Here is a 15640-nt window from a genome sequence, read left to right as displayed (position 1 = left end):
AAGGCATGCTTTTACAACTATCATCCTTGGGAAGAGAACGGAAGTGCTGCAGCGGCATGTGAAGAGGTAGAGTGAAAACCGCTACTCTCCCACTGTGTTTTGGCTTTCTTTTCTCGTGCGAGAAAAGGTTCTGGAAGCTGAAGTCCAAAGCACCTGAGAGGCCAGAGTTGAGAATCACTGTTCTAGTCTTTGGAAAAGCAGAAAGCAAGGTTGTTATTCCATCTGACAGACCTTCAGCTATTTAAAGATGGCAGCCATGTCAACTCTGAGTCTTCCCTTTGCCTAGCCAAACATATTCAGCTCCAAAGCCATTCCTCCTAACACTTAGTTTCCAAACTGTTACTATCTTGCTCTCCTTCCTAGCCACACTACACCTTGCAAACATCCAGAATGCTACACAGGATTCCAGGAGAAGTCTAACCAAAGCTGAATAGGGCTGGATTACTACTGCTGCCAAATTTGCTGATGTAACTTTGAATGTGGCTTTCTGCTTGCATGCAGATATCTTCTTCCCTCCTACAGGTCTTTGGAAGAGCCAGCCATGGGTCCTACCATCCGGACAGAGTAGGATGTGGCAAATATGGGCTAGAGCCAATGTCATTGGAGGAATTCACAAAGCCCTTTCTTCTTTTCCCACCTCCAGCCTGCCAAACTGGGAGAAGCATTTAGGAATAGGATCACAGAGGCTCTTTGGCTCCTGATCAAGGCAGGGAAAGCGAGGGTTTATAATCCTCTGTAAAACGCCTGAGAAATGTCATCCTCTTACCGCTGTACTTGATCACACGGATGGTCGAATCTCCATCTCCAAAAATGGTGACTGGGGTCAGGCGAACTTCGTATGCTTCTGGCTTGATCAGTTCGGTCAGATTGTAAGTGATTAACTCTCCTTTCTGGATCTTCCCATTCACCGCAATTTCCTGCTCCCACCAACGCTGCTGACCAGCCTAGAAGGAGAAACAAAGGGGAGGTTTAGCTTGGCTAACAGATAAATGCAAAAGAAGGACAGCATGTCCAGCAAATATGTGGAGTTAGAGAGCCAGCATGGTGTTGTGGTTTGAGCACTGGACTATGACTCTGGAGACCATGGCTTGAATCCCTGTTTGGCCATGGAAAGCCACTGGGTGACCTTGGTCAAGTCACACTCTCTCAGCCTCAGTGGAAGGTAATCACAATCCTACTCCAAAGATTGCCAAGAAAATCCCGTGATAGGTTTGCCTTAGGATCTCCATAAGTTGGAAATGACTTTGAAGGCACGCAGCAACAAACACATTAATTGTACTACATAATCCTTGTGTCGAATGTCCATGAAGTGTTACTGAACCAAGTCACTGAATATGCAGCCAAACACACAACCAAACACATGCACATTCATGTGCAATGGACTGTATATTAGGTCCATTCTTCTACTCTGACAATGGGAAAGAAAGAATATTTGCTGTTATTCATTTGCTAGTTGAGAAATGGATTTCCTGACACTCAGGAAATCTGGTCTGAAAGAAAAATGAAGTGGTAGCAATTTGGGGCAAGTATCACACAAAACGTTTCAAATTGTTTTGGGAAATTATTCTGCAGAGAAACATATGTGGCTGTTGCAAGTTTTTTGGCAGGAAAACAACAACAACACTGTCTACAGGAAGCAACCGTTGAGTATTGTGATAGATTGCAATTTTCTACACAGAAGTAGCCATCTTGCAGATGAAAAATCTTACCCCCAAAATACCCTTTTTACCAAATGTGTTGTTTTCTTAACAAATATATAAAGAAATACATTAAAAAAACAAAACAAAAGCAAATTTATTTGAAACTAAAAGGCTGAGAACCTACATCATAGACATGGAGTCAATTTCATACTCCTTGAGCTATGGGGTGATTGAGCATTAGTGACCTGAACAGTGAGCAAACCTATGTGCAAACAAATGTAAAATATGCCATTGCAATGCACATTTCACTTCTGCCTGTGTATACGTAACGCAACACATAATGAACATTTGCATGTGCAGAATTATGGACCCATATGCACAATGGCACCACATGCCCAGCTCAGCTTGTGCAACCTTTTCTTTATTATGGACTTCTATGTTACACAAAAAAATTAGTTGGTTTGAACTACAGCAGAGACAACATCTATACAAAAGGTAGGCCTGTGATGCCAACACCACTGCTCCTTCTTTCTCCTGTATGATTTTTTAAACATCTTTTGCATGATGAAGAAGCCAGTGGAGCCTTGAAAGCCTGCATTATGTGTTTTGTGTATTTTACCTGGACTGTAAAGGCATCATCATTTTGTGGGTTTTGTTTTATTTTACTGTACAGCTAGCACGGCTAGCCTTGAGTATGTATGCTGGATTGAATTATATCCACAGATCCCAATGCATTAGCAGAGTTATGAACAAAGGCAATGGCTTCATGGCACATTATAGATAGTAATACAAGAGTCCTTGCTTCTCAGAGAATCTTCTCAGAGTTTTGAACCCAAGGAAACTGACTTTTGGTAAGCCGATTTATTGCGTTCACACATCAACTCAAAATGACTACTGTCTGAAAGATCTGCATCATCTTCTACATCCCTTTGAAACTTTTGATCAAGGGACATGATTTGCATCTTTCTGGATCTGATTACATTCTCTTCCATTTCCATAACTGTGTAAATACGCCTTATATCATGAGTGCTGGCTATCACTGCACTGTATCCAAAGAATCAGTATGTAGACAGATCTTGTAGCACCTTTGATACTAACTGGAATGAAGAAGTTGGCAGCATGAGCTTTCATAGACTTCAGTCTACTTCTGATACTGATACATACTGATTCTACAAACTAAAATGGCTATATCTTTGAATGTATCGAAAGAAGTGGATTTATACTTACAAAAGCTGATACAAAAATAAAAACCACTTAGTTTTAAAGGTGGTGTCACATTTCTTTCTTTTTCTCTCCTCTTTTCCTCCATTTTATGCTGGCTGCAAGAGACAAACATGGCTACTTCTTTGAAAACAATACCACACTAGACACTGTTTTTTAATTACATTTTTAATGGAATATTAGTGAATATACTGCACGTCTAGATGGACCCAAGGCCTGACTCTATATCTCACAGCTTCCTTTGTCCTGCTGGCTTCACCCTTGGCTTGCGCATCCATTACACTTCATTAGGTGAGACACGACTACTGGCAAAAAATATATCATATTGTTGGTTTTATTTAGCCAGATGTTCACTGAGAATCCATTGCTTTAGTATTGATCCAAATTTCAGCAAATGGAGAGGAAACAGTGATTCAGGAGTTGCCAAAATTCTGGTGCAATATGTCCCCAATTTGGACAGCTGATAACTACTCACATCTCATAAAGGTGCATAATATATGCACAAAAATTGCCCCCACTATGTGCTTTGGGAGCCAAAACATCCTTGGCACCACGGTGGGAAGTTGGGCTTCCAGCTGCATTATGGCTGCAACATGTTGGAGCAAAACAAAGCAAGACAGATGAACAAACCAAAAACGGAGAACAGTTGTGACAACACCATCCTATTCATTATCTAGTCACTCTGAATTGAACTACATGCACTGCCTTGAGTCACTACATTGGGAGAAAGGCAGGATATAAGTGGATAACAACAACAACAACTATAATTACACACATTTAACAAAGGGCCAAGAAGGAGATTATGGCGGGTTACAGACCGCCATAAAGTACGCGCTCCGCATGTACTAGGGTTAGGAAGGGCCGTATTAGGGTTAGGAAAGGTCTTACCTTCCTCACGGCCTTTCTCCGTAGTACGCGCAGAGCGCGTCGTAAACGGCAGCATCCAGCCACATGGGCGGCGCCATTTTGACGTCTTGGATGCATAGCGTCCAGACGTGTCACGACGGAAGTGACGCCGCAAGGGCGCGCTTCGCCCCTCGCGGCGCCACTTCCGCGTTTTGAAAAGGAGCACCATTTCGGCGCTCCTTTTTCGCTGCACCGGGAAGCCTCGCGGTCTGGCTGCTGGGGCTTCCCTCCGCAGTGAATGGCGGCGGTGGGAAAACGGCCGCTTGAGGGCGGTCTGTAACCCGCCTACGTAAAATCTTTGGCAAACTTTCTGGAATCTTTGAGAACCAGAGGTATAAAAAGTTGTACTGGACTAATTCTTTCGGGTGCACCTGCACTGCAGACATAACGCAGTTCGTCACTGCTTTAACTGCCATGGCTCAATGCTATGGAATCCTGGGATTTGTAGATATTGTGAGATATTTAGCCTTCTCTGTCAGAGGGCTCTAATGCCACAACAAACTGCAAATACCAGGATTCCATAGGATGGAGCTATGGCAGTCAAAGCGGTGTCAAACTGCATTGATTCTGCAATGTAGATGCAGCCCTAGTTCTCTGGTTCACTTTGTTTCCTCTTTGGAAGCTGGTTGTTGACATGAGGAAGGTCTGAGAGAAGCCGATTAGAAAAAGGACAAAATTCCCGGGAATGGAGGAGGCAGAGTGTTTATTTTGAAGGGCAAGACCTATGCTTCCTCCCACAAAGGGACCCCCTGCTTTTGTAAAAACAAACAAAAATGCTGAGGAAAAAATATCTACTTCTAAGTAAGAATCGAGACACCATTTAAGTTAGTGGGTCAGGCATTTTTTGTATGTCCCCCTGGCTGGTTGCTGACTCCTTTGCTCTTGATGTGTGCCTTCAAGTGGTTTCAATTTATGGCAACCCTAAGGTGACCTTATCATGAGGTTTCCTTGGCAAGTTTCTTCAGAGGGGTTTGCCATTGCCATCCTCTGAGGCTGAGAGATTGTGACTTGCCCAGGGTCATCCAGTGGGTTTCATGGCTGAGCAGGCATTTGAACCCTGGTCTCCAGATGCTCAAACCACTACATCATGTTGGCTCCTAGGTATTTACAGATGTAACTGGTTTCTTTGTAGTTTTGTGACTTTTAAAGCTATTATCTGGAGAGAGATGCCCCAAACTGTGTGATACCATAAGAACATGATCTAATACTTCTTGCTTCTTAACAAAAGCTTCCTTTCTCTCCATTCAACCTCATGGTGCTTTGGCTGCTTAACACATGGGAGGCTTCCCTTTTCTTTTATTCATCACTCCCAACTAGGAATTCTAGGTTGCATCCATAGGAATGTAGTGTCTAGATCAAGAGAAAAAAAAATAGCATCCCTCTATTTTGCTTTGGTCAGGACTCACCTGGACTATTGTGTCCAGTTCTGGGCGCCACAATTCAAAAAGGATGTTGACAAGATGGAGTGTGTCCAGAGGACTGGATGGCCCTTATGGTCTCTTTCAACTATGATTCTATTCATCTATTAACAGTACATGCGAAAGGGATCTACAGTCAGGTTGGCTATTGGTGCAAATAGGAACCATCATATTATACTGTGGAATCCTGGGTCCAGTTCTGGCCACAATTCAAGAAGGCTGTGGACAAGTTGGAGCGTGTCCAGAGGAGGGTGACCAACATGGTGAAGGGTCTGGAAACTATGCCTTATGAGGAGAGACTTAGGGAGCAGGATATATTTAGCCTAGAGAAGAGAAGGTTAATGGGGTGGGGGGACATGAGAGCCATGTTTAACTATTTGAAGGGGTGTGACATATTGAGGATGGGTCAAGCTTATTTTCTGCTGCTCTAGAGAATAGGACCCAGAGCAATGGATGCAAACTATAGGAAAAGAGATTCCAGCTCAACATTAGGAAGAACCTCCTGACAGTGAGAAATGTTCGACAGTGGAAGATGCCACCGCTTTGGACGGTGGTAGGGTCTCCTTCTTTGGAGGTCTTTAAAGAGAGGGTGGGTAGCCATCTATCACAGGGAGGGGTTTGACGGTGCCTTCTTGCATGACAAACTGATTTTGGACTGGATGGCCCTTGGAGTCTCTTGCAACTCTTTGATTCTATGATTCTATGAAAAGGGGAATGCTTGGGAGAACACAAGAGGCAGGCTGGACTTGGGAACTCTTGGTTGGCCAAGCGCTCTCTTCTTTCTTGAAGATCTCAGGGAAAAGGTAAGACAGCAATGATACTTGATTAGAAAGAAAGGAAACCACGACGTGACAAAACCTTGAAACTGAAAAACAACACAGATCTAAAGAGAAAGACACACATTTGCAGCCTACCGAACTTTGAAAGGCTCAACTGTTATTACAGCAAATGGGAGATAAGTGCCCTTCGCTATTTTAAAATGTGTCCCTTTGCTCAAAGGCTATTCTGCAGAACAAAGTGCTTCCAAAGGAGCCTGCAGTTCATCACAATGGGATCATGATTATTTATATCCTCGCTGTACCTGGGAAGTCCATTAACATGTCATCCGCTCACCCACCAGCGCCGGTGGTAGGAACAAGCCACTAAAGGTGTCTACAACAAAGAGTAGAGAGGCCCAATTTAAAACACAGCTGGTATGACAAGCCACATTGGGAGGAGGGCTGCTTTCAGCCAGACGTCTCCTTTGATCTGAGAAGCAAACAGAGACGTTGTCTTCCATTATTCATTGGCGTGCAATTGAGCAGCTGTGGTGATGTCTTGTACTGGTGCTACAGTACTAGATGGTACCTGATCCAAGGAGAGAGTGAGAGAGGTGCAGGAGGGATGGGAAAACTGCAGATATCCTTGGAATCCTAGCCAGCCCAGCCAATGGTGAGGGATGATGGGAGATGCAGTTCAAAAATATTTTGTTTTTTTTAAAATAAATATTGTTATTGCAAATAGCAACCACAACACAAGCAATAACAATGAGAAATCAAAGCAATACATTTCTATACAGAATAACAGAATCCTAGATTTGGAAGAGCCCACAAGGAGCATCCAAGTGCTTTTTGCTATGCAGGAAGACATAAGGACAGGTTGCTTACCTGTAACGATATTTCTTTGAGTGGTCATCTGCGAATTCACACAAATGGGTTAAAGCTAACTGTGCAGGCACAGAATAACCCATTTATGTGATTCGCAGAGACCATGGAGAAGAAGCAAATCTCTCCTTGTGACAGAGGGCCATCCAGCCTCTGTTTGAAAACAGCCTCCAAAAAAGGAGACTCCACCACCCTCCGAGACAGCGGCATCTGCCACTGTCAAATGGCTCTTGCTGTCAGGAAGTTCTTCCTAATGTTAGGTGGAATCTTTCCCCCTGTAGTTTGAATCCACTGCTCTGCGTCCTAATCTCTGCAGCAGCAGAAAACAAACTTGCTCCATTCTCAATATGACACCCTTCCAATATTTAAACATAGCTATCATGTTACCTCTTAACCTTTCAGTAAACTTAGAGAAATACTGGGGGCGATTCCATGGTCAGGAATACTAAAAGAGAAGGGAGTTCAAGATGGATGGGAGTTTCTCAAAAGAGAGATACTGAAGGCACAATTTCAAACAGTTCCAGTGAGAAAGAAAAACGGGAGAAGTCTCAAGAAACCAGGATGGATGACTAAGGAACTTTCAACCGAGTTAAGTTTGAAACGGAAGATGTATAAGAAATGGAAAAATGGGGAAATCACCAAAGAGGAATTCAAAGAAATAGCAGGCATTTGTAGGGGTAAAGTCAGAAAAGCTAAAGCGCAGAATGAACTCAGTCTTGCTAGAGAGGTTAAGAACAATAAAAAGGGCTTTTTTGGATATGTCCGCAGCAAAAGGAAGAAGAAGGAAACAGTAGGGCCACTTCGTGGAGAAGATGGCAAAATGCTAACAGAAGACAGAGAAAAGGCAGAATTACTAACACCTTCTTTGCCTCAGTCTTCTCAGAAAAGGCAAAGGGTGCTCAACCTGAGGATAATGGAGCAGAGGACAGAATAGGGGAATTTCAGCACAGAATAAGTAAAGAGATAGTAGAGGAACACCTTATTAATCTAAATGAATTTAAGTTTCCGGGACCAGATGAACTCCATCCAAGGGTATTAAAAGAACTGGCAAATACAGTGGTGCCTCAGGTTACGAAATTAATTCGTTCCGCGGCTAATTTCGTAACCCGAAAAACCTTCGTAACCCGAATTGCCATAGGCGCTAATGGGGAAAAAAGCCGCGGCTCTGCCGCGGCTCCATTTAAACAGCGCCGGCGTTTTTTCGTAACCCGAAAAAACGTTCGTAACCCGAAACAATAAATCCCTATGGGATTTTTTCGTATCCCGAAAAATTCGTAAGCTGGGTAATTCGTATCCCGAGGTACCACTGTATAATATCGGAGCCATTGGCAATAATCTTTGAAAACTCCTGGAAAACAGGAGAGATCCCAGCAGACTGGCGGAGGGAAAATGTTGTCCCCATCTTCAAAAAGGGGAAAAAAGAGGATCCCAACAATTATCGTCCAGTTAGTCTGACATCAGTACTAGGAAAGATTCTGGAGCAGATCATTAAACAGAGAGTCTGTGAACATCTAGAAGGCAATGCCATAATCACAAAAAGTCAACATGGGTTTCAGAGAAACAAGTCATGCCAGACAAACCTGATCTCTTTATTTGATAAAATGACCAGCTTGGTAGATGAAGGGAATGCTGTGAATATAGTATATCTTGATTTCAGTAAGGCCTTTGACAAAGTTCCCCATGACATTCTTGCAAACAAGCTTGTAAAATGTGGGCTAGACAAAGGAACTGTTAAATGGATCTGTAATTGGTTGACCGGCCGAAGCCAAAGGGTGCTCAACAATGGCTCCTTTTCATCCTGGAGAGAAGTGACCAGTGGGGTCCCACAGGGCTCTGTCCTGGGCCCAGTGCTATTCAACATCTTTATCAATGACCTGGATGACAGAATTGGGAGCATACTTATCAAATTTGCAGATGACACCAAGTTAGGGGGAATAGCTAATACTCCAGAGGACAGGATCAAAATTCAAAATGACCTGAATAGACTAGAAAGCTGGGCCACAGCTAACAGAATGAACTTCAACAGGGAGAAATGTAAGGTACTGCACTTAGGGCGAAAAAATGAAATGCACAGATATAGGATGGGAGACACCTGGCTTAAGGAGACAACATGTGAAAGGGATCTAGGAGTCCAAATAGACCACAAGTTGAACATGAGTCAACAGTGTGATGTGGCAGCTAACAAGGCCAATGCGATTTTAGGCTGCATCAATAGAAGTATCGTATCTAGATCCAGGGAAGTAATAGTGCCACTATATTCTGCTCTGGTCAGGCCCCACCTGGAATATTGTGTCCAGTTCTGGGCGCCACAATTCAAAAAGGACATTGAGAAACTGGAGCCATGTGTCCAAAGGAGGGCAACTAAAATGGTGAAAGGTCTGGAAACCTTGCCCTATGAGGAACGACTCAGGGAGCTGGGGATGTTTAGCCTGGAGAAAAGAAGGTTAAGAGGTGATATGATAGCCCTATTTAAATACTTGAAGGGATGTCATATTGAGGAGGGAGCAAACTTGTTTTCTGCTGCTTCAGAGACTAGGACCCGGAGCAATGGATGCAAGCTGCAGGAAAAGAGATTCCACCTCAACATTAGGAGGAACTTCCTGACAGTAAGGGCTGTTCGACAGTGGAACACACTTCCTCGGAGTGTAGTGGAGTCTCCCTCCTTGGAGGTCTTCAAACAGAGGATGGATGGCCATCTGTCGACGATGCTTTGATCTGGATTTCCTGCATGGCAGGGGGTTGGACTGGATGGCCCTTGCGGTCTCTTCCAACTCTATGATTCTATGATTCTGGCCTCATTCCCACTTACAAAAAAAGCAGTTTGCAATACAAATCAATGGATCAATTCAACAGTGGAGCATGGTTCCCACTACATTTGCCCCAATCACATTTTCCCCTGTAAAATAACTGACTTATGGTTTATATTTATGAATGAATCAGTTCAAAATGGACCCGTGCCAGCTGGCCAAAGGGCAAATTTAAATCAATTCTGATCCACATCTGGTTCACACGAGCAGAATCGGTTTATCCAAAAAGACTTGGAAAACATCAGCATCAAAAAGACGGAGGTTAAATGAGTCTATCGTGTGGCTCCTCTCTCTGAATCACTCCAGCCATTGGTGGGAACCAGGGTCATTTGAATCAGTTCAAACCGAATTGCGATCTGGTTTAAATGGCAGTAGGAATGAAGCCTCTCTTAGGTAAACATACCCAGCTCCCCAAGTCACTCTGCATAAGACTTGGTGATTTCCATCTCTTTCCCCATTTTGGTTGCCTTCCTCTGGACATGCTCTAGCTTGTCCACATGCTTCTTGAATTGTGGTGCCAAGAATTGGACACCATATTCCGGTCAAGGACTGACTAAAGCAGAATAGAGTGGTGCTATTCTTTTGATCTAGACATAGACTCCTACTGAGATACATCTGCAGAAGTAATGCACAATGGCACCGCATGTTCAACTCTGCTTCTGCAACCTTTGACTGAATATAGAGCATAGCCAGAAAAGTATAACCACATTCACAAGTGTGTAAGTCACTAGCAGAGATGTCAGCCAAAATTTCCTTATGGTGAGTGATGTTCAAGACTGGAACAAAACTCCCTCAGAGATATTTAAGGATCCTTACCTGCCAAGAATGCCTTTAGGTGTGGGTTCCTGTACTGGCAGATGTTTCGTTTGGAAGGGATTAGTTGGCTCTCTTCCACCTCTATAATTTGATGATGCCACATAGACATCTGAAAAGAAAGTATGGCTGGGAGCTTTCCTCTGGACATATTAACTCTGGGTATGCTCTTTATGCAGAAAAGAGAAGCACTGAACCCACAACCACACCATTGGCAGTGGCACTGGCCAGGCCACCTCAAAGAGCACCTTTTCAGCTGTTATGTGTAAGGAATACCATCCGGAAGGGACCCTCTGCAAGGGATGTCTGTGTTGAGACATCTGCGGCCAGCCACTTGGGCTTGAGAGCAGACAGATCCCAATGTCATTTCTCATTTAGAAAGTGGCTAATAAATGAGCCGCTGTACACTAATTGGAAAACAACACCACAACTCTGCCCGCAGGCTTTTGTTGTTGTTGTTGTTCTTATGGTGCCTTCATGTTGACTCTGACTTATGGTGACCCTAGTCTAGAATTTTCTTGGCAAGATTGACTCAGAGGGAGTTTGCCAAAGTATACCAGCTAATTAATTTGGACAGAACAACACCAAGAAGGGGAGAGATGGAACATCTGTGGATTCTATTTTCAAGCCAGGCTCTGAATGAGAAAAAATGTGTGCCTGAGTGTCATTTGTATGTGGGATATCTAGTCCCTATGGAAGAAAGAGGCATTCACCTAGAAGCTGAAACAAGAGCTATTTTCTTTCTATTGCTTCCTGTGGTAGTGTGAGAGAAACTATTCTCAACATGTGTGAAAGTAAACCTATTATTAGAATCATAGAGTTGGAAGGGACTGCAAGGACTATTTTGTTCAATCTTCTGCCCTCCAAGAATACACAATTAAAGCATTCCTGGAAGATGTCCACCCAACCTCTAATAAAAGTCTTCCAAAGCCCACCACCCTTGGAGGCAATGTATTACATGGCCTTAGATTCCCAAGTAGCGAGAAGATCCAAGTGATGAAGAGAGTTCCAAAATCTTGTCTCATCTGAATGAGAGAGAGGTAAGGCTGGATGGATAGACTCAGTCAGGGAGGACATGAGCTTGCCTTCACAGGACCTATGATGCTGTATTCTTTCTTAGAGGAATGGAAAATTAGATGTTTACTTTGCCAGAGATGGATCAGTTGACCACTCTATTGGGAGAGAACTCATTGGATAAATGTATAAAAGAGTGGGAAGCTGTCCTTCAATCTATGTGTGGAAGAAGAGAAAAGATGACACTGGTTTTGGTATTTTATTTGTGAGCTGGTGGTTCATTCTTCCAAATTCTTTCCAACCAGATGTTGGTCTATACATCTGTCCAGAAGCCTCACTCCATGCATCTGATAAAGTAGACTGGAGGCCAAAACTCAGGGCCTGAACAGACAGGCCAAAATAAAGCTGCTTCGGGTCACTTTGGAGGTACTGTATGCTGTTTAAATGACACTAGCTTCTTAAGAGGACAGAAGCTGTGCCAAAGCTGCGCTGCAGTCCTTAGGGCTGGAGTGTGACTTTGGCACAGCTTTCAGACTCTTAGGAAGCATACATCATTTAAACAGTGTATTTCCAAAGTGATCTGAAGCAGCTTTATTTTGGCTTATCTGTTTGGGCCCTCAGTTGGACTCAAAGGTGCCACAGAATCCTCAAAGTGAATGCTAGTAATACGACTCAACTATAGTAGCCCCATTAAATCAATGGGATTTAGTCATATGATGACTCATCAATAAGCAGCCAGTACATTGGATCAAATCTAGTTGACATTAACCAATGGGATTCAGGACAGTGTGGTGTAGTGGTCTGAGCACTGGATTATAACACGAGGTCAGTTACAGGAGGGAACATTTTGACTGAACATTAGAAGGAACTTCATGATGGTAAGAGTGGTTCAGCAATGGGGCCAGTTACCTAGAGAGGGGTCTCCGTCTCTGGAGGTCTTCCAAAAGAGACTGGAAAGCTCACTGCTGGGGATGCTTTAGCTAGCAAGGATTAGACTTGATAGCCCATGAGACCCCTTCCAGCTCTGTGACTCTGTGTTTCTATGGGGCAGTGAAAGGACAGTTCTGGAACTGAATCCACTTGGGAACTGCATGGTCAAGGAGCCATTTATTCTTTAAACAATGGCCAGAATCTTCTTGATGTCCTTAGTTACTTATAGCTGGAACACACTTTGTGCTTCACAAAAACATGAAAAAGGAGTGACTCACCAAGACTATGCACTTTTTTCTCCATCTACTCTGTGAACCTTCTTGTTGGATAAAAATGAATCAGTGACAAGGGAATGAACAGACCAGAACAGCTGAGCTGAGCTGCAAGATGGAACATGGAAGGAACCATCTTTGAATGATTCCACCCTTGTCTTAAAGGCTCAGGCATCTCCCAGGAGGCAGAAGAACACAGTTGTGTTGAAGTGGCCAACTAATAGCGAACTCCAATGAATCCCAGATTTATCTCTCCCTGGGAGACCAATATCTATCTGGCTACGAGTGAAAAACACTCCAGATTCCCTTTGAGATGAATCGCCTGACTCTTCTGGGGAATTCTTAAACAGCTCATGTTGTCAGTCTTGTCACTGCTCACTGACAGCCCAAGTACTAAACACATGTCAAGCAGGCTTTGATGGATAGCAATTTTGTGAAAGTTGAAAACCTTCTTTAAGTTCCAGGAGCCTCATCTCCTCACCACCAACACCCACCCACCCACCCTCTTCGCAGTTGCGTCACTCAGCAAGATTCCCTTTGAGCTGGTGAAGGGAAAAAATGAGCTGTCATAGAAACTAAGAAAGAAATAAGCCCAAGGAATGGGGAACCACAGCCTTTTTGTGGTCTGCATGGTTGGAGCATTACGCTGCACCTGGTTGATGTAGGAGTTCAGCCAAAGAGTCAGAAAGGTAGACCTTGGAGATAATCTAATCCAGTGGTTCCTAACCTTTGATCCTCCATTCATTTTGGACTTCAGCCCCCAGAAGCTTGAGTCAACTTGGCCAACGGTAAGGGATTAGGGGAGCTGAAGTTCAAATAATTTGGAGAATTAAATGTTGGAAAACACTGATTCTAGTCCAAGTCAGAAATCAGTTCAGGCTCTGCAGAACAGGACATAGCTATGATACAGCCTCTCCAAGGAATGGCCATCCCATCTTTTCTTAAATACCTCCAGCAAAGGAGAACCCGTCACCTTTTGAGGCAGTGTATTCCACTGCCTTAACCACTGGGAATGTCCTCCTAAAGGGTTTTGGAACAAGATGAAAAATAAGAACCTGAACAAAGTTGACCATGAGAGATCTGCCCATCCCTGCCAACAGTCAGTGATGTACCAAGTGGTTATAGCCAGCCCTGCTCTGGCATAAGCATTCTGGAAATTTCTAAAGACTTTTCAGAGGTAGCCACCCATAGAGTTCAGCATCCTGTATGGCTGAACATAGTGTAGCGTTTCTGCATGTGGAACTCTGCTACAATTGGACTGGCTATAGAAGTAGCTGGAGCCCCCTGTCACAGCCATTCTGCACTGAGCAGAGGGAGACTGAAGAAGCCTCTGGCTATGTCTCCGTAGTCAGATAGGAAAGGATTACATCATCTTCTGAGGTCTACTAGGCAGATGGTGCTACCATTTTGTGTCTGGATATGGGGGCATTCCCCTTCTCCAATTCTCCTCCAAGGAGCTGAGTCCAATGGTCCATCTAGAGCAGTGGTTCCCAAACTTTGGTCCTCCAGATACTTGGGACTTCAGCTCTCAGAATTCCTAATTGTTAGCCAAGCTGGCTGGGGCTTCTGGAGGCTGAAGTCCAAAATATCTGAAGGACCAACGTTTGGGAATCACTGATCTACACTACAGAAATAGTGCAGTTTGACACCACTTTAAATGCTGTAGCTCCATTCTACAGAATCCTGGGATTTGTGGTCTTACAAGGTTTCTTACTACCAAAGAGTGCTTGTGTTTAATAAAACTAGAAATCACAGGATTCCAAAGCAGTCTCAAGCTGCATTCATTCTGCAGTGTGTCAACAGACTCGGTCTGTTCCAGGTTAGTTTGGAAGGATAGCTAATACACCAGAGGAGAGGATCAAAATTCAAAATGATCTTAATAGATTAGAATAGATTAGAAAGCTGGGCCAAAGCTAACAAAATGAATTTCTCCATGGAGAAATGTAAGGTACTGCACTTAGGGCAGAAAAATGAAATGCACAGATATAGGATGGGGGACACCTGACTGAATGTAACTAGATGTGAAAGGGATCTGGGAGTCCAAGTAGACCACAAGTTGAACATGAGTCAATATTTTGATATGGCAGCTAAAAAGGCCAAAGCGATTTTAGGCTGCATCAATACACGTATAGTGTCTAGATCAAGGAAGCAATAATGCCACTCTATTCTGCTTTGGCCATGCCTCACCTGGAATAATACTGTGTCCAGTGTTGGGCAACACAATTCAAGAAGGATGTTGAAAAACTGGAGCATGTCCAAAGGAGGGCAACTAAAATGGTGAAGGTTCTGGAAACTATAAAGCCTTATGAGGAGAGGCTTAGGGAGCTGGGTGTTTAGCCTGGAGAAGAGAAGTTTAAGAGGTGATATGACAGCCCTGTTTAAATATTTGAAGGGATGTCATATTGAGAAGGGAGCAAGCTTTTTTTCTGCTGCTCCAGAGCAATGGATGCAAGCTTCAGGAAGAGATTCCCCCTCAACATTAGGAGGGACTTCCTGACAGTAGAACACACTCCCTCAGAGTGTGGTGGAGTCTCCCTCCTTAGAGGTCTTTAAATAGAGGCTGGATGGCCATCTGTCGGGGATGCTTTGGTGGAGGGTTCCTGCATGGCAGAATGGGGTTGGACAGGATGGCCATTGTGGTCTCTTCCAACTCTATGATTAGGTTGAGCTGAGCTATCCAAGCTATTTTTAAAATAGTAAATAATTTCATTGTTAAAAACTAAAAGCCATCTCAAGCTATTTAATATATTAAACCCTGTTCATGACCTGGAATAGATTCACACCACTACCTTACTGCTGCTGGATTACCACCTGCTTTTGGTCAAACTCCTATTCCCAGACTGGTCTTTTGGCTGATTAAAAGCAGATTAATGATCCTAGACATGTTTCCATTCTCAATTCAGGTCCTGTGAGAATTTCCTGCTGCTCTTTATTCCTGGAAATGTTTTCTCCATCCCACTACCTAAAGATGTTTTC

General features: G+C 43.6%; 1 protein-coding gene across 1 annotated transcript in view; it reads right to left on the bottom strand.

The window, feature by feature from the left end:
- The window catches only part of MDGA2 (MAM domain containing glycosylphosphatidylinositol anchor 2), a 548385-nt gene that overhangs the window by 41260 nt on the left and 491485 nt on the right, over positions 1-15640 (bottom strand). The window contains exon 11 of the mRNA XM_042446600.1: positions 767-944. Within this exon, the coding sequence (XP_042302534.1) occupies positions 767-944 (178 nt within the window). The remainder of the gene's footprint in view (positions 1-766; positions 945-15640) is intronic.

This window comes from Sceloporus undulatus, chromosome 1, assembly GCF_019175285.1.
Source record: "Sceloporus undulatus isolate JIND9_A2432 ecotype Alabama chromosome 1, SceUnd_v1.1, whole genome shotgun sequence".
Classification (NCBI taxonomy): domain Eukaryota; kingdom Metazoa; phylum Chordata; class Lepidosauria; order Squamata; family Phrynosomatidae; genus Sceloporus; species Sceloporus undulatus.
The sequence above is the reverse complement of the archived record's forward strand: the minus strand, read 5'-3'. Positions and strand labels throughout refer to the sequence as shown.